This window comes from Hydractinia symbiolongicarpus, chromosome 10 (assembly GCF_029227915.1).
Source record: "Hydractinia symbiolongicarpus strain clone_291-10 chromosome 10, HSymV2.1, whole genome shotgun sequence".
NCBI classification, from domain to species: domain Eukaryota; kingdom Metazoa; phylum Cnidaria; class Hydrozoa; order Anthoathecata; family Hydractiniidae; genus Hydractinia; species Hydractinia symbiolongicarpus.
This window is the reverse complement of record NC_079884.1, coordinates 22,158,631-22,178,287: the sequence shown is the minus strand read 5'-3', so window position 1 is coordinate 22,178,287 and position 19,657 is coordinate 22,158,631. Positions and strand designations below refer to the sequence as shown.

Genomic DNA, 19,657 nt, shown 5'->3' with positions numbered 1-19,657 from the left:
ACGGAATTGGTTCACGACTGCTAAAAGCAGGTTCGTCAGTTTTAAGTATTTATTTATCAAGTCTTTTCAACAAATCTTTATTTACTGGTTATGTACCTAAATGTTGGAAGACTAAAAGGGTCTCGCCTATTTTTAAAAGTGGCAATAAAACAGATCCTACTAATTATCGGCCTATCTCCATTTTGCCAATTCCTATGAAAATTTTTGAAAAGTTAGTGCATGAGCAAATGTCTCATTTTATTTCTGAGCACAACTTCCTGAATGACAGACAGTCCGGATTTCGAAAACTCTTTTCCACAGAAACTGCAGTAGTCGATGTCTCTGATTTTATTCTTACTGAGCTCGACCAACATAACTTTGTTTGTGCTGTGCTCATTGACCTTAAAAAAGCTTTTGACACTGTTGATCATAAAATTTTGTTAAAAAAACTATGGTGTTTTGGCATCAGAGATGCTGCCTTTGACTGGTTCGAGTCCTACTTAACGGACCGAATGCAGCTGACTCTTGTAAACGACACAGGATCAGATCTGCTTCATGAAGACGCTTTTGGGGTGCCGCAGGGATCTGTGTTGGGGCCCCTGCTCTTTCTTTTGTATATTGATGACTTAAAATCTGTCATCAATTCAAACTACCACCATCTATATGCGGATGATACAATAATTATTTCGTCTCATAAAAACTTGGATACCCTTGTCTCCCAGGTCGAGTTAGAACTTTCGCAAGTCAACCTCTGGCTGAATAATAACAAAATGACTATTAATACGGACAAAACTGAAACAATCTTTTTCGGCAACCACAGCCAGTTAAAAAAAGTTGAGAACAAAACTATCAACTATATGGGTATTCCTTTGAAGAGGAGTGAAAAAGTTAAATATCTTGGGGTAACATTTGATCAAAAAATGCAATGGGAAAAGCACATTAATGACATAAATAGAAAAATACTAATTAAATATTCTAAAATTAGAACCATTGCATCCTGTTTAACACCTCACACAAAAAACCTTTTAATTAATGCACTTGTCATGCCATATTTCAACTACTGCTCCTCGGCATGGGCTTGTGCCACCCAAGGTAGATTGGGAAAACTAGAAAAACGATTAAAATGTGTCCGTACCTTTCTTGGGAAAGAGAGGGAATATTCAATGAATAATTTACTCATCAAAAACGATGCCATATTAGTTTTCAAAGCCATGAATCACATTGCTCCTGATTACATGCGCTCAAAATTCCTTTTGACAAAAAACTGTCATAATCATCAAACAAGAGGAGCTTCAAAAAACAGGTTCACACTTCCCTTGGTCAACACGGAATTTGGCAAAAAAGCCTTCCCATTTAGAGCTGCAAAAGTGTGGAATAATCTTCCAGACCAAGTGACCTGTGATGGAAGTCTGCTTTCGTTTAAGACTTCCATCTCTAATGTATTTGGCAAATTCTAATGGAGATCACTTTTGAATTTTTTAATTTTTGTTTTTTATTCTTTTTCTTTTCAATTTTCACAGATTATAAATGTTACTATGTTTGATTGAGCTGAGGCAGTCTAAGGTTTATCATTTTTTGTTTCTTTTTTGTTCTAGTGGCCCCCAGTGGAAACAATCCACTAACTATAGGTTTTTGTGATTTTCTGGGCTAGCCACTTTAAATATTTATTATTATTATTATTATTATTATGTAAAATGCTTGAATTTTAGAAATATATATCTTATTTTTTGAAAACAACGAGTTCTTTTCCCAACAAACATCACAATGTTTATTGTTACAAAAAAATATCTTGGTTTTTGTAAACCACTAGTTCTGTTCCTAACAGACATCACAATCAATATTTATTCCCGGATAAAATAGGGTCAATTGTAAGCCGCAAAACGTTCTAGTTTCGCCGAATCGCAATTATAAAAGTTCAAAGTTAGTGGAAACTAGATAAAAAAAGCAATTTCGTACTACGCTTCTGGGACCGTATAAGAATATAGCTTGAAATTTCGCAAAGTTTTTCCCGCGAAAAATCTAATTTTGTAGAAACATTAATATGCCCCCATAAGAATTTATGCAAACCTTACTGGGCACAAAACTTCCTATGCGCAGAACCCGGGGTGTGCCATTTATTCATAAACAAGATCTGGATAAATTCATATATTAAGGATCAGATTCAGTCTGGGAAATTTTCGAGCTTTTGGAAGAGAAGTGTTTCGCACTTGGAAGAGAAGTGTTTCGCACTTGGAAGAGTAGTGTTTCGAACGGAAGAGAACTTTGGGTATCAAAGTAGAGAAGTTTCTTATACAGAAGAGAAGTGTTGTTATACAGAAGAGAAGTGTTTTGACTAAGAAGAGAAGTGTTTTTATTGAGAAGAGAAGTGAGCCATAGGGGCCATCGTACTTAACAACAGTAAGGATATAGGAGAGTACTCAACAAAAATTAGAATAAAAAAAAAAGCAAAACCTTTATTGGTTCAAGTTAACTAGCTATAGCTAGCTAGGTAGCTAAATTAAAAAAGAAAACATGTTAGTCAAACAGTAGTCAGGAAAATCCTTTAAATTAAGCTAAACTAAATAGTTCTGGTTTTGTAGCTACCATCATCCAGGGGTAGTTTAACCAGACAAGCAACTTTGACAAATTGCATGTGCTATTTGGTTGCAAAGTTGGGTTATCTGTTGTTGTTGTTTCGTTTCCGATCGATGTTGTTTTTTTTTTGTTGCTGTCATCTTTGCTTTTTAATAGCATTCTGTTAAATACATATCTACTACTAATATTATCAACAAATATGGCTTCCGACACGAGGATGTTCAACATTCTATTTGGATCTCAAACTGGAACTGCAGAAGATATTGCTGAAAGAATAGGAAGAGAAGCAATTAGAAGACATTTACTAGCGAGCGTTATTTCGTTGGATGAATATAAAATTGTGAGTTATATTTTAAGAACTAAGTTAAGAAATTCTTGAGCTTGCTCTAGCCAGCATCATTGCATCATTTTGCTTAGTAGACCTACAAAAAGATACTCTTGTGTCCACTTTTATTTATATTTTTATAAGAAATTGTTGAAACTATAGTTTTTTTTTGCAAAACTAAATATCACATACATATATTATTGGTAAAGGCATGTCGTTTCTTGAACACATGAGCTAGTACAGTAACAGTACAGTAGTTAGGCCGCTATCAAAAATATGTTGTGTTCGCGTCCTCCGACCGACTCCCTTTTGGTAGCTAATAAAAACCTGAGTCAGTAAGTCTGAAAAAGACTAGGAAAAAATTTCGCCAGATATTTTTCAAAAATATTTTTTTTTTCACCAGAACTAATTTATGCAAATTTGCAAAAACTATATCACTACAATGAACCATTGTTTCTTTTCATATCTTTTAAAGCCGGGGTGCTGGAAATACCATTCTTTTTTATAATATAGTGGTCAAACTGACAATGAAAGAGCTGCAGCAGTGGTTCTGCTAACATTTAAATTTTTCGAAAAATCTTTTTCTTCCTCCTAATTTAGATGTTTGTCACCTAATTAAGCTGTATGATACAGCTTATTTAGGAGATCTCCAAATTAAGCTTTACAGCTTAATTAGGAGGATTTCCCTGACTGTAGTAGTAGGCTAATAATGTATCAGACTTCTATTGTTTATACTATTATATTACTTTTATATTATTTATGCTACCAGTATTTATACTACCAGGCTCAACCTACAGTACAGTCAGAATGTAAGGTTCCACATATGCGCAATTGCATAAATAATTACTTTAATAATAGATTATTGTCTTTTCAAGAAAATAATTGCTTTACAAGAAATTGAAAAGATTGAAAAGACCTGCGTGTGAGGATGTTGAGAATATTTTCAGCACAAAGTCTATAGAATTTGTAAACAAAAGCAAATATAAGAATAAACTTTACTGTAATATTATGAAGTAATTGAAAAGAAACACTGTTTAATTTTTATCTGAGAGGAAATAATTATTAAAAAAATAGTTTTGAATGTTTAGAACACCTTATGTGATAAGACCCAAACCATTTTTGAACAGTGTATTTTATTTATATGTAAATACATTGTTTAAACATGCTTTGCGTCTTAACACATTAAGCACGTTGCTTTAAAATAATCTATTTTCAATGTCTTTCATAAGTAACTATGACGCAAATTAGAAGACTTACTTGAGGAATTATTGTGCGAGCTAAAAATATCTTGACTATTTAAAACTTTAAACAAACTCCACATGAGTGACTGGAAAATAATTAGTCATTTAATAATAGACAGCTATGATACAAAATATATACAAGAAAGGAAAGTAGTTCAACATTCGCTATTATTTAATTTCAGGGGTCTTAAATATTTGTTCATCGAATTCGCCGCGGTACAGCAGGGAACAAAAGTCAGACAGACCTAAGTTTAGAACATTTAAATTTTGTAGATCGTTCATATGTTCATAATGATGAACTGAGTGCATACTTTATCGAGAATTTAAAATTAAGTACTCAATAACAACTTTGAAACGCTGCAGAGTAAAACTGGGTTGAGTGCAGAGTGGCCCAGGGTATTGTCAGGCTATTCGTCCCATTAACTGGGAACTTCGTCTCAATTTTGCATTGCGATGCATCAACAACAACGAAGATTACAATGACGTCATTTTTACAGATGAATCTAGTATGTGGATGGAGCGTCACTCCCGGGTTTGTTTACGTCGAAAACATCATTCAGCTATGTTAAAGCCTAAGGTAAAACACCAATATAAGATACATGTATGGGCTGGTATTTCCAGAAGAGGAAGAACAAAAATGATGATATTCACAGGAATAATGCGTAAAGTATATAATTTGAATATTTTTTTAATCATGCACTTCCTTGAACCTTTAGAGATCAGGGAACAAAGTTGTGCTATAAAGATTTTATGTTATAATTTTTTTTTATAGGAATTTTACGTTAACGCAATTTTGAAAAAAGCATTGCTTCCCTTCATAAAAACAATGTACCCGGATCACCACAGATTCTTTCAGGACAACGACCCCAAACACAAGTCAAAATACGCGTTGAACTTTATTAAAGAGAATGAGAGAAACTACTGGCCCACTCCATCCAAGTCCCCAAATATGAATCCAATTGAAATGATGCAAAAATTTTCTACGAAAACATGTTAAATCATCTAAAATGGAAGAACTAATTATGATCTAATTCCTACAAGCTTTCCCTGATCTACTTCTTTACGTATGTCGTCTAACAATAAAGTTGAGCTAGCTTCGTGGATCTACCTTTTCTAAAACCATACTGGCGATTTGAAAAAAGCTTATTGTTCTCTAAATAATCAAGTAATTGTTCCTGAATTGCTCTTTCCATAATTTTTGAAACTATCGGAATTATGAAAATTGGTCTATAGTTATTTGCAGAAGTATGGTTACCATTTTTCAGTATAGGAACAACTTTACTTATTTTACAATCGGATGGTACCTCTCCAGATTTAAGAGACAGGTTTATGATGTGACTTAATGGTCCTGCTATAATACTTGCAGTGTCCTTTAATAAGCGTGGTGGAAGATCATCCAGACCGGTGGATTTCTTTGTTTGTAACTTTTTCAGCTGTTTTTCCACAAACATTTTACTAGCGTACTTAAATTTGAAGATTTGGTTAGTTTGCAGTGGCGGTTCTTTGGTCCACTTCCATGCAAATTCAACAAGAGGATATGCAACGTGTTTAACTTAGAAGCAACGGTTGAAAAAAAATTACAAAAAGCGTTCGCATTTGATTGACTGGAATCATCGCTTCCGTCAATAAAGAGTGCAGATTCCCACTTTTACTTGTAAAAGCCCTTTTTAAAATATCCCAGAACTTGGTTGAATTGTGTCTATTTTCGTTAATGAGGTTTTTTTGAAAATTATTTTTGGCGTTCCATATAGTGTTGGTACAGTAATTTTTCTTTTGTTTGTAACGTTTCCAATCACTGGACCTTTTCGATTTACAAGCAAGTTACAAGGAGTTTATCTCGTTCAATTATTTGATTTTTGATGTCATTTGATAGCCACAGACAGTGCCAACCTTTAACACGTTTTATAATTTTTGGTGCGTAAGTGTTAAAACTACTTTGAAGAATATTTAAAGACCAAGTGGAATTTGCACACATACTTGAGTAAACAGAGGACATTGCAATGTCTTTACTGGTAATAATAACAGTATTGATGTCGAACTAATGTATTAACCTCAAGAAGGAACTGATTTGTCAGGAACAAACGAAACAAAAACATTATCTTTGCCAAAGTGACCGGTAGGAGGTAGCCTATTATTATAAAAAAAACTAGTTGTTAGCCCGTGGAAAAATCAACGGGTTCGCCCGTCGCAGCTAAGCTACCATTTTGCGTGACACACAGACGAACGGACAGACAGACGTATACGGGCATTATAATGTAGATAATCGATGGCCCGGAGAAAAATCCACGGGTCGGCCCATCCTTTTTATACCACTTAAGCGCGTCTCGCGTTTGGCTTACCCCAGTGTCGAAACGCCGTGGTAAGCCAAAGTCAAGGTGTGACCTGATGTTGAACACTCTGTGGAACGCTAAATAAGACCCGTAAACTGTGCCACACGATCAGGTGGAGCGCTTTAGTACAAGTATACAGTATCTCGTAAATTAAGTGAAGCGCATACACCATTATAGTCTTGAGACTGTAACATATTTTTCAAAAAATATTTCCGCAACGATAGCTGAAATAAAAACACATAAAAATACAAACAACAGTCGGTACCCCATCATAGCAAAAACAATCAGTCAATAATATTTTTATTTTGCAGAATAAGTTTTTGTGAAAGTTAAAAAATTTATTGTGACACTGGGCTAAGCGCTTACTACAGTTATACCATGTTGGACAGGCGTATAGGAATAATATGCCTTTGGCAAAAACTTTCTGACAGACTCTGTTTAAAAAAAACACAACAGGGCTGATCAGTTAGTCCAGGTAAACATTATTGCACATCCGTACAGACGTGATTACCAGGTTTGAAAATGAATTGTCACATTGGGTTGACCCCTTAGTCAGGTAAACCACGTTGTACATGGTGCATAGGCGTAACAGCCTTTACCAAAAACAAAAGTCTGTTGTTAACACTGGGCTAACTCCTTAGTATAGTTAAACTGAGTTGAACAGGCGTATAGGTGTAATACCCCTTTCCAAAAAAAATTCATTGCAACTTCGGTTTTAATAAAAGCACAGGGAACAGCCTGTCATTACTGATTCAGCTAAAATAATCTGTCAGTCATTTTATTTGCACAAAAAGTTTTCAGGAAAAAATAATAAAAGATGTAGCTACCTAGCTAACTGCATTTACCATAACACTTTTTGTTTAAGAATTGTTGTAGCCAAACTACATTTTTATACTCTCAATTTTTTGCCAAAGATAGGAGCTAGCTAAATGGCTACAGTCACAACACAAAAATAAATGGTGGGTAGGATAAAAAGCTGTTTACCATACAAGATAGTAATAAGTAAGGTTCTAGCTAGCTAGCCTCCAAAATCTTCGTTCCTAGCCAAAAATCCTAAAACTGGTGCGTTTAAGATCTGTACGTGACTAAAAATGTGACAATATATTTATCTTAACATTTTTTAGAACATACAAAAAAACAATATTACGAAAATAAAAAGCTTATAGAAGACAAAAAGGTGAAACAGACTAACAAACAGCAATGACCCACCATTACTTTAAAAACAAAAATTACCATCATGTTTCAGTCCTCATGTTTCTTCGTCGGCATGCCCAGGGCGCGAAAGTCCTGGATTGGTTTTTCAAACAATCAAGCGTTTTGATTGGTGTATTATGTGGAAGCAGTCAAAACAAAGTCAGTAAAACTATGGGTAAACTGTCCCATTTGTTTTCTGTAGCTCCTGAGCGAAAACGGCGATTGAGGTCATGAGGGTAATTGTTATTAAAAATGGCGTATTAAAACAATGCATTCATTTTTATCACTAAATTTATTTTTCTTACTTATGGTAATAAATTAAAGTAATTCAATTAATTAAAGAAATAAATTAATTTTTAGAATTTATTTTAAGCTTGAAAAAAAAATTTTACCAAAATTTCATCTCGCCAAAAATTTTTGGTTTATAATGTAAAAGAAGATGTTTATAGAATAAAAGATGTAATAGAGGATGTTTATGTTTGATTTTCACGATTCTTAGATTTATTATAAATCTTATTTTAAGAAACATAAACATTTAAAAATGCGAAACAAAGATCTTAGCAAATGTTTTTCACTTAGTTCATCTCAAATTTTGGAATAAAGAAAAGTGACATTCACAATAAAATTCATTTAAACCTTGTAGCCAGAGACTTGTAACATACCTCATGCTCAAAGCAATTGCACACACAAATTTTTAAAACGCATCTTCCTACACATGTAGTAATAAGCACATGTTTTTTTCATGCTTTCATTTCAACTGAAATTTGGATTTACTATTTATTTTTAGGGAAATCTAATCAAGCAGAAAGCTGTTATATTTGTCGTCTCCACCACAGGACAAGGCGATCCACCCGACAATATGAAAGTTAGTATGATGTCTTTACTAATCCATTAAATGCTTAGAACTTTCATGTTTTTTAATTCTCTTTCTCTTTCTAGAATTATTGTAGGAGTAAGTGAAGAACCACAACACTTTTTTAAGCACTGAAGGCTTTCCATTGAAAGTAAATATTGACTATGCCAAGTACCAAATTAGGGCCAACTCATGTTAACACAAAATATAGTATTTAAACTGAAATGCTAATAATATACTTTTAAGTGGGAGGGTCTTAAAGGAAACCCTAAAAATAGACATGTTTATTTCAAAGTATAAGTTTAGGAAGTGAAGTTAATTTTGAGTGGTTTAAAATTACTATAAATACATTTTTTTAAGTTTTAATTTATTATTAAGTTATGTCTCAATTTAAATCTAAGGAAAAGTAAATGCATGAATTAAAAATATTTTTTATTCATTCATTTTTTGTGTGTATTTTTTTAAGAATGCTGCTGTCAAGTGTTTGTGGTTAGGGTTGGTTTTTAAGATCTTGGAAAGTTAGAAAATGTAATCCTCGAAACCAGCTAAAGCATAGTTTACATTGTGTTTAGAAAAGTTTTTTATAACTGAACAAGAATGTTCTCTTTCACACCATAGAAGTTCTGGAAATTTATTTTACGAAAGAACCTGCCCTTAAACTCACTTGAAGGTGTTCACATAGCAGTGCTTGGATTGGGAGACTCTTCATATACAAAGTAAGTGGCTTTTCTATGTTACAGAGTACAACCTAAATATTTTATGTACGTGTATTTATATGTGAGACTTAGATTTTCTCTTTTTTGTACAGATAATTAAAAAAAAAAATTGTTAGTTACTGAAAAAAACAATAGACAAAAGACATGTTAAAGATCACTGACATTCAGGTGTTTGATTGGATGATGCATAATAGTGTAATAATTTTTTATGATGTTAGGTACATAAAAAGTTATTGCGAATTCACATAAGTAAAATGTAAACAAATGAAAACATATTTTCCTTTTTGTTGCCTGGCGTTCCATAAGAAACACAACTTCACTCGCAATTTTATTATATAAGTTGCACTCTATATATGACGCCACTTAAAAATAAATGTTACCAAATGTAAATGCGACATTTCAACAGTCTTTTAGCCTGGTAGAGTGTTTGCTTCCAGTGCAGGAAGTCTTGAGTTCAAACTCTGGTCGGGTCATGCCAGAGACTATAAAAGTGTAAATCTATCCTTTCTGCTTAGCGTTCAGCATGAAAAAGGGATTGATATCTAAGGCAGTTGTCTAGTTGACCGATTGATGTACTTGCACACCTTCCGTAGCTCAAATGGGAGCTTTAAATACACTAGGACAGCCTTTGCAGGACCCTCATTGATAGCAGTACCAAAAGGAACTGAAGAGGCTATCCTGGGTAAAGAATTTCAATAATTCTAACAATAATAATTTTTTGTTATGTAAAGTATTTGCACTCTCCTATTTTGGTGCATCATTAAAAAGACACTGCTTATCAGCGGTTCACAGCTTTGTATATAGATGAGGGAATTTTTAGTTATGCTTTAACTTGAGATTTTGTTATTTCTTTGTAATGTATACTTGAACTTGGAAGTGTTGTGTGTTTAACAATTTTTGACCACATGTCTTTTTCTTTAGGTTCAATTTTATAGCCAAAAAACTTAACAAAAGACTATTACAGTTGGGAGCTAAAGAATTGGTAGATGTTGGACTGTCTGATGAACAGCATCCATTGGGGTAAAAACAGATTCCAATTTTTTTATGCACTCACTTACCTATTTAAGGACCCAAGGTGGTAGAAAAAAACCCTAGGTTGAAAAGATTCCTACACCAAGACTCCATAATTAGAACTTGAAAAATTTTTTGCACAAAAATTCATATTGACATTTGGATAGTTTAAAAAAGGTATAGCTAATATTGTTGCATATTTTGGTATTGGATTACAATTTTGAATCTAAGCTAAAAAAAAACTAAACATGCAGACAAAAAACCTGTTTTGTAAAATGTGGCATAATAAAATGGAAAAAAAGTCAATATTTAAAAAAGTCAATATTCATGTCTTCTAATTTGTTTCCTTAAATCTGATAGATGGAAGCAAAAGAGCTGTTTCTTTTCAATTCAACTTGTTTTAAGGAAATCTTATATTTTACTTTAGGATTTTTATTTCTATGTTGAAATGTTATTTTTTTCCGTTATGTCAGGGTTGTCACACCTCCAAAGTCCTAAATTTCCCTTAATTTTAAAAATATAACTACTGTACTAAGCGTTTTTAAAATATTTAGCCTAAAAAAGTTTTAAATACCATAAGTTTATTTTCATATGGGAGTCTCATCCCTTTTCAATTTTTCTAAATCCTGATTTTCCTGTCTTTTTTCGGTCATGTCAGGGTTGTCACACCTCCAAACTCCTGAATTTTCCTTAATTTTAAAAATTATTTTTGAAACTCCTCAAATCTTCTCCAATAGCAGATTTTAACAGCTTTTCCTCGAATCTCCCCAATTTTTCTTTCACAAAACTATATTTTGTCACATTTATTTCCAAAATAAATAAAAATGCCACGAAGGAACAAAAATAATTTGTTCTTTACTCGTGATGTTACCAAATGTGCTCAAAATTTTCTTATGAAAACACCGTTATCTTCTCAAATAAGCTCGAAAACTCTCATTATAATTCCTGAAATTTGACTGTTCCATACATTTTAGGCAAAATCTTATTAAAAAACTGTTTTTATTATTTCAGTCACAGCTATAATGTTTCTTTTCTTTAATATTATTGCTGTAGTAATTAACTTTTAAAAGTTGGTTTTATTCTTGAAATAAAGTTGAATTTTTAAACAGTGTATAAATTGATGTGCAAATATTTCTCCGTAGTTTGGATGCTACTGTTGATCCATGGCTTGATATGTTATGGAGCAGAGTGTTGGATATCTATCCAATGCCTGTTGGTAAAAGTATAATTTCTCAAGATCTTCTGTAAGTTTTGTTTGAATTTGTTTAAATGAAAGGTGAAAAAATGATGTTGGTTTTTTACTATAAAAAGACTTATGTAATTCTATACTACCCAACAATATTTTCTTTGTTAATCAATGTGCAGATCCCGTTAATGGATCATCCATTCATGTTAATTAATCTACTTTCATATTGTCTATGCGTAAAATGCATGACCCTTAACAGGTCCTAAATTACGAATGACTGTAAATTGTCACAATTTGCTATTCCTTAACCCTTTAATTTTGAATTTTACATGTTAGGTCAAAAATATATATATATAAAGCTAGTTTAAATAGATTTTTATGATTTTTATTAAAACCAACTAGCCATTTTAAACTAGTGGTATTTTAGGGATTTTTTTATTTTGAAGTGTTTTCCAATTTGTTTCTGTAACCCTTTATTTGTTGGAAAGGGTTAAATGTATATAGCAAAATATTCTTTTGCAGGTCAAAAATTAAGACAATATGAACTACCGGCAATTACTATAAATTTTTCAGAATAACAAAATTGTTAACATCTTTAAAAGTAAATGTCTTGAGAGCAAAAAAAAGATTTTTTGAAGTTTTTAAAAGACTGTTTAAACTAATTTTAATTCATTTATTCATCCATTCAATTTAACCTTAAAAATTTTAAATTCATCCCAATAAGTTCCAATTTTTTTTTAACATTGGATTTCCTTTTAACATGACATGATATTTATGTGAATAATATTGAGAAAGAACTTTAAAACAACTTTTTTAAGCTTTATAATATAAATTTAACACTTAGTATTTTTACCCCAAGATAGTTTAACTTACAGTAAAAAAAAGGTTTTTGAGCAATGCTTAAAAATGTTTTAATGTTAAATAATTGCGGTCAACCAAATACTGAATTGCGGAATAAAATTTTTGTTATACCGATGCATTCTTCTTAAATCACCCCTGAAAATGTTAGTGACGATGCTTTTCTTGATTACTTTTTGATACTCAATTCAACATCAAGGTCGAGAACGTTTTTTAGGAGGCAAATTCTGTTTTAGACTTCCTTCCAAGTACAGTATTGAAACTACGGATGTTTCAGTGTTGCATACAGACAAAAAGAAAACATCCCAATATGAATCCTCACATGGTATGTGGTTTTTTAAATGCAATGGAGGAAATGTTAATTCTTTCATTTAGTAACCATTTTTGCGTTGATCTGTTTATAGCACCATTTTGCAAAGATAATCCATGGAAAGCCCATATAATCTCAAATGAGCGCAAAACTAGTAAAAATCATTTTCAAGATGTTAGGTTAATTCAGTTCAGTTTAAAAGGTTCCGGATTAAGGTATGAAAGTCGTTGTTTGTTCCATAAAAATTATTTTGTATAGATTGTTAGCAGCTTGCCATGATTCTAATATATTTATTGTTACATCACATAAATTCAAAAAAACATGTCTGTAACAATTGCGTTTTATATTTTCAGTTATAATCCAGGAGATGTTTTAATGATTCAGCCATGTAACATAGAAGAGAAAGTAGAGGAATTTCTTACGCTAGTGGGCTGGCAGCCTGACACGAAAGTATCAATTAATGAAAGACCTGATGGTAATAAATTTTGTACATAAAAAATATTATAATTTGCTGCAGTTTGTTTTACTACACCTTTGTTTATAAAAACATGGCAAAAGAAAGAAGATTAAACATATCCTGAGCAAATATCCGACCTTGTGATTTGAAGTGGGAAACATTAACATATTATTTCGATACTAGCTGTTGCCCCGGCATCGTACGCCAAATGTATAGCCCCTACGTGCTAACTGTATTTGCACCCTTTTGAATAGCCACCGCCTTTTTAACGAAATATGTTTTTTCAAATAATATTCAGGCAGTTAACATTTATAGCCGATGTCGGTCTGTCAATGTAAAATTAATAATAATCAAAAAAAGGTTTTTTTGAAAGGACATCACACATGAAATAGCGGAATGCTGTAGACATTTCACCCATATGGATTTTTTTTTATCAAAAGAATACGATCAATGGAAGAAATAAATTTCAGCGCAACTGAGCTTCCCATTATGTTTTTAGACAAAATGTTGGTTAAGCACTAATGACATATTTTAATATCCTATGATCCAGTTTAAATAAGGGTAATGCCCTGCGTAATAGATCACTGTAACACAGTTTATCATGAACCTTAGTTTTTTAAAAGGATATTAGAAATAGGTATTCCCAAAATGTGTCAAAAGTAATCTGGGAAAATAATACTACAGTTGTTTTTGTCGAAGCAGTGTCTAGTTTATTCATAATTTTAAATAAACATATCTTTAAATTAGGTCCGCACCTGCCAGAAAAATTTCCAAGGACGTGCACTCTTAAAGAACTTTTTACTAACCATTTATCCATCCAATCCGTTCCGAAAAGATATTTTTTTGAGCTACTGTGGCACTTCACCACTTCGGAACTCGAAAAAGAAAGATTGTTGGAATTTTGTTCAGCTGAAGGACAGGTTCAAGTTTATTATCTTTATGTTTATAAACAATTTTCTTAATACACGGACCACGTTAGCTTTTTTAAACCAGCTTGTGTAGCTAAATTGTCACATTTTTGTAGGAAGACCTGTATGATTATTGTTACCGCCCAAAAAGAAGTTATATCGAGGTATTCATTTTTATATATCTGTCTTTTAAGCTGTTAATTACTTGCCCTTCCACACGGCTAAGACATTGTGTTTTTATTTAAGGTTTTGCAGGACTTTCCAGATGCGTGTAAAAACCTCAAGCTAGAATACTTATTTGATTTGTTCCCTTTGATGCAACCTAGAGCCTTCTCTATCGCATCATCTTTAGTCGTAAGTAAACACATGTGTGGAAAATCAGTGGTCCGTCCGTTCTCTCTTTTATTTTAACAATTATCTTTAGGCTCATCCTGAGGTAGCTGAAATATTAATGGCAGTGGTTAGCTACAAAACAAAAATGTATTATCTTCGGAAAGGTGTCTGCTCCACTTGGCTGGCATCACTCGATAGAGTAACTTCATTAGGAAAGCCTGTTCGAATGTGGATAGCGAAAGGAACCATTGCATTTCCGAAGGATGACGATACCCCAGTTATCATGGTTGGGCCAGGTATGAATCGAACTTATTGTATTGCGTATTTTACCTTAAACTGGCCATCACTGCAAGATTTACTACCTACCTTGTGTATAGAAAATTGCCCATTGTGTTTAAAAAAATTGCCCTCATCTGAAGGGAAATTAAAAATGTTTTGCAGTCAAAACCTATACCAGAGAAAGAAAATTTTTCTTAGTGTACCAAAACTCGGAGTTTATGTCCGACATTATCGACCCAAAGAAGCTTGTTGGCCTTTCTGAATTTTCATGAACTTTTCTCGGCTTTTAAGCTGTTACTTCATTGGTGGATGAAATGAAAATCACTTTCCTAGTAATTTATTTGCAACCGTAAATCTGCGTCGTGCGTCTTTGTTTTAGTCAGCCAATTTTTGCCGCCTCCAAAAAGTTTTGCTTGGTCCGACCTTTTTTAGGCTGGTTAAGTGTTTAAAGTTAAAAAATTTCACAGCATGTTCGGGAATATAGTATACTAACGTCAGTGCTGTTAGGTAGTTGATTGAAATAAGAATAACTATCGTTTGTAACGTGAATATATGTTCAAACTAAATAAAATATTGCAAAAAGATTATACAAAATTCAGATATACATTAATAAATAAAATAAACGTACCGGATGGCCACATGCTTACTTAAGAGTATGCATGAACCAAACTAAGTGGTATTTGAAGTTAAACTTTTATTTGACGCCTTTAAAATTAGTCGAGAGAAGCTTTGAATTCTCTTATATGTCTTCGTGATTTGAAAAACAACTGATTGCAAAAAAAAGAGAAACTGTGAATAAATACGCTTTTGAAAATAAGACTAGAGAGTTATTAAGTAATGCGTGTAAAATTTTTCTTTCTGTTTTTATATATACAATAAATAAATGATTAGAATTAAATAAGTGGGTTTTAACCTACAAATGCCACCAAACTTTAGAGAGAAATTCGTCAATTTTAAGTGAAAACTGCTTCGTTCAAATGTTGTCTAAAATGCTCATATTGTGTATAATATAAACTTGAAGTGAATAAAGCCTAGAACTCTAAAGCTCTCTTTCACAATAGACAATTTCGAATCCACGTTACAACTCGTCAGCAAAGTCAATGCTACTCTAGCTGGCGCTAAATTGGCTAAAAAATCGTTTTTTGTGATTTGATTTAGCCCAGTGAATGTTCCTACTTTTTTCCTTAAATTAATTTCCCGAATGCACTTTCTTTTTATGTAGGAACTGGAGTGGCGCCATTTCGTTCTTTCATTCAAGAGAGGGTTTCAAATCATGCGAAAGGTGTGTTTTATGTTTTGCCTCACTGTTTTTATTACTTAATAATATTTACAACATTATCTCTCAATATTTGCAGATGTATTGATACGTTTTGTTGAAGCACTACCATACCCCTAATTAAAAAAAATATGCTTGGTATGATTCAGCCATCAGTTTTAATAATTAAGTCTTAGCTTTCCATCTTTATACGACTATGCTAAGGTTAAGGCCACGACTTAGTTTAGCTTGTTACGTAGTTTGTTACATTTCAAGATTGTGATGGGGGATTTTCAAAGCAAATTGGACGGCGAATTCGCCGTATTCGAGCATGCGCAGTTTTGTTTGTTTTTATTTTTTTTCGGAAAATTCGCATCGCCGTAAAGTAGAAACAGTTTCTACTTTTTAGCGGCGAAATATTTCGCTGTAAACTTTTAACCAATTGGAACGCAATCTTCAGTGTCTAATTCTTAGAAAAACTCATTAATGGAAAGTATTTAAATTAATCGCCTTGTTTTTAATACCCAAAAGAGTTTTTTATATTCTCCCTTTTTGTGTATAGTGAAAATTAAAAAGATAATTCGCAGATAATTCGCCGCCGAATTAGCCATTGACAATTCGCTTCGTGAAATAGGTTAAGTGTCCAAAGCTTGGGATTCAAAAAATTACATATTTCATAATAATCATTAGTCACTTGAGAGTAAGGGAACTGAAATAAGTTTAGAATGTTTAATTTTGCGTTCTTAGGACAAATGGTTTTGTTTTTCGGTTGCCGTAGCAAGAACAATGATGATTTTTTCAAAGACTATTGGACAGATGTATCATTAAAGGCTCCGTTAACTGTGTTTTCTGCGTACTCTAGAGATCAGGTAATAATTAATGTATTCTGATTGTGGTACTGGTAATATTTTACATTTACAAGTAAATTTTTTACTTTTATAACATTACAATGATAAACTTATATATCATAAGGTGCTAAACTTTTTTTAATAATTTTTAGCATTATTATTTATAACAAATTGGGTTGGCTAAATTAGTTATGAATTATAATATACTACTCGATAAAGGCCCGTGGGAAAATCCACTTAGGCAAAAGGCGAATGAAAAATAGGTTGCTTTAGATGTTTTGCCGACGTCAGCAGTGCATATACAAAAAAATGTTTTTTTAAATCTTCTCAAAATGTCAAATTGCATTAAATTCTCCACACAAATCTTATAAAAAATAAAAAAGAACAGCTTGCAAGGTATAAAATCTAGTTGATAGAAAGTTACAACAACGACACTCACAGCATCGACACTCACAACACCGACAGTAACAACACCGACAGTTACAAAGCCGACAGTAAGAACACCGACAGTTACAACAGCAATATTAACAAAGTCAGAAATAACGCATCTAAAATACATCTTATATACATCTTAAAGGTGATTATGTTGAAAACCCTAAGTATTTTATTCTGAAATGTCAAAAAGGAGACCTGCAAGAGCTAGCACAAATCAACAAAAATAAGTTCTTTACGCATTTTAAATATTGTCTTTTCCTTAAAAATTCCTTTATATGCTTTTTTAATCCACTCCACTTCTTCACTTTGACTTTCCTTGCTCTTAATATCTGCACTTTTTTATGACAAAGAGATCGTCGAAAATAAACATTTTTTATCCGCTTCTTTAGTTCGCCTGTTGTCAAGAACTTTGTCAAGAGATTTTTTTGTTTGTTTGTTTTTATGCCAAGGAAACTTTCTATTCGAATGCCGTCCCGTTCGAAAGTACGTATTTAATAAGACAATATTTAAGCTAATCATTTCAATCTTATTTTCTATCAAGTGGTTTCTAACGGTTGTGAGACAAATGTGAACACACCAAAAAAACTCGGAAAACTCGTGCATTTGGGTGATAAAAAATATCGCCTTACTAAAAGTCATTGATAGACAGACAAAAGCTCCGTATTAATATAGAGATGCATGGTACTGGTCACGATATGTGAAAATGTCAAGGTGGAGTATGAAAAATTAGTGGCCTATTCATATTAAATATATTTTATTAAACGACAGAACCCTCTGAAAATTATATGACTTCAGTAGTTACTTTTCTGCATATGACTTTATTAGCTAGCTATCTACATATGACTGTACTAGCAACTTATTTGCATGGCTTTACTAGCTAGCTTTCTACATTTGACTGTACTAGCTACTTATCTGGATGTGACTTTACTAGCTACCTATCCGCATATGACTTTACTGTCACCTATCTGCATATGACTTTGCTAACTAGCTCTCTGCATATGTACTTTCACTTTGAGTATTGGCAAAGTACTCAGTTAAACATCGCGCACATATAATCAGAACAATAACTTATGGTGTCTGTTAAACAAACCTCAGGAGTCCTGGAATGGTATTAGGTAGCTAGCTAAAAATCATAAAATAAATAAATCCTAAGATGTGACCACCCCACTTCATATTTGTGTTCTCTAATCTTCGTTGTGAAATGTGATCAAAGAAAAATTTCAGTGGCCCTTCGGAAATTAATAATATGTAAAACATTTTGTAAAACAACCTTTTTTGAGATATCCTGAATATAAAAAAATAGAGTGAGTTACTATACCAAGGACAATAGTGTTTTGCGGAAGAATAAAATTGACAAAATGAGACGTGGAGATTTGTGCAAAATAAGGAATAAAAACTTGCGAGGGGCATATTTTCATTGCAGGTTTTTAACATTACGAATTGGTAACTTCAAAGTTGTCTCAAGTGAGTTTTAAAATGAATTTAGGGAAAATTTACGATCAAGTCAAAAATGAGGTAAAATGCGAAACAAAAGATCGGAAATGTCCGTCCTTTTTTAAAAATGCGAATATAAGTCAAAATTCACATAATTCCGTATTCTTTTCACTCTTCACCTTTTCTTCCGCATTGATTTTTTACCTTAAGGTAGATGGAATTTAAAAAATAGTATTGGCAGAAGATTAATAAAGTTAAGGGAAAAGCAACACCGCGAACTAGACTAGACTTGAAATACTTAGCTGCGTTCTGATGTTTCTATTTTCATGCAAGTCCGGGATACAATATAAGACAAGGGTTGGGTGTACAGGGGACAGGTATTACACCACCCAGCCATATTTCAGTGTAAAAAAGTCCAAGGAAGACGAAAAAAGTCGCTACTGCATTTTTTTAGGGATTTTAAAATGAGAACCACATCTCTGAAAAGCTTTTTTGGTTAGGACCTGTTGTTAAAAATTTTAGAAAACGTATTTAAAAGTTTCTTTACAAAACTGTTAAATCCAGGAGCTATCTCGCAAAAAAAGATATGCAATCAAAAATTTTCTAGTGTAAATTGAAAGCCCAACATGTAACATCATAACGTCATAAATGAAACAGGTCATTTTTTTCTTACACTATGACAAGGTGGAAACTTTACCAAAAAAATCGAAGTCGGAATTTTTACTTTCTAAATTGTATATCCTGAGTTATCAACACTATCTCATCAACTCTTCTGCCGTGGCTACAATAAGTCTGCTAAAGAACGTTTGCAAGTTGAAATTGCGTCTTGAGTTTACTAACTGACTATATTATTGTGGTCGAGAACAACCAGCTTTACATAGACCGCGATCAAGCTGTATACGTTAATACGTTCTCGATTTCTGTACCAAAATTAGTCCTTCTGACTTTCCGTCGAATACAGAAAGAGAGAGAGAGAAAATTCCCTTTACAAAATTGCTTGTTTTAAAAACGCATTATTTCTTATCTGGTACGTCATCAAGCTGGAATTGGGTAATGACTCTTGTTTTTTTCCAAATACTAACAGTGACAGCGTAACATCGTCATAACAACTGAAATCAATTTTCTTATTTA

General features: G+C 32.6%; 1 protein-coding gene across 2 annotated transcripts in view; it reads left to right on the top strand.

Moving 5' to 3' along the window:
- Positions 1 to 2,706: 2,706 nt before the first annotated feature.
- Positions 2,707 to 19,657, top strand: part of LOC130613289 (NADPH-dependent diflavin oxidoreductase 1-like) — a 29,693-nt gene continuing 12,742 nt past the window's right edge. Inside the window, exons 1-14 of one of the 2 annotated variants that reach the window (XM_057434640.1) lie at positions 2,707 to 2,893; positions 8,431 to 8,508; positions 9,115 to 9,212; positions 10,134 to 10,232; positions 11,366 to 11,467; positions 12,504 to 12,592; positions 12,672 to 12,792; positions 12,931 to 13,052; positions 13,782 to 13,954; positions 14,059 to 14,106; positions 14,189 to 14,296; positions 14,367 to 14,571; positions 15,777 to 15,836; positions 16,557 to 16,678. In XM_057434640.1, coding sequence (XP_057290623.1) covers positions 2,753 to 2,893; positions 8,431 to 8,508; positions 9,115 to 9,212; positions 10,134 to 10,232; positions 11,366 to 11,467; positions 12,504 to 12,592; positions 12,672 to 12,792; positions 12,931 to 13,052; positions 13,782 to 13,954; positions 14,059 to 14,106; positions 14,189 to 14,296; positions 14,367 to 14,571; positions 15,777 to 15,836; positions 16,557 to 16,678 — 1,566 coding nt within the window. In that variant the 5' untranslated portion in view covers positions 2,707 to 2,752. The remainder of the gene's footprint in view (positions 2,894 to 8,430; positions 8,509 to 9,114; positions 9,213 to 10,133; positions 10,233 to 11,365; positions 11,468 to 12,503; positions 12,593 to 12,671; positions 12,793 to 12,930; positions 13,053 to 13,781; positions 13,955 to 14,058; positions 14,107 to 14,188; positions 14,297 to 14,366; positions 14,572 to 15,776; positions 15,837 to 16,556; positions 16,679 to 19,657) is intronic. The other variant, XM_057434639.1, reaches the window with a different exon arrangement.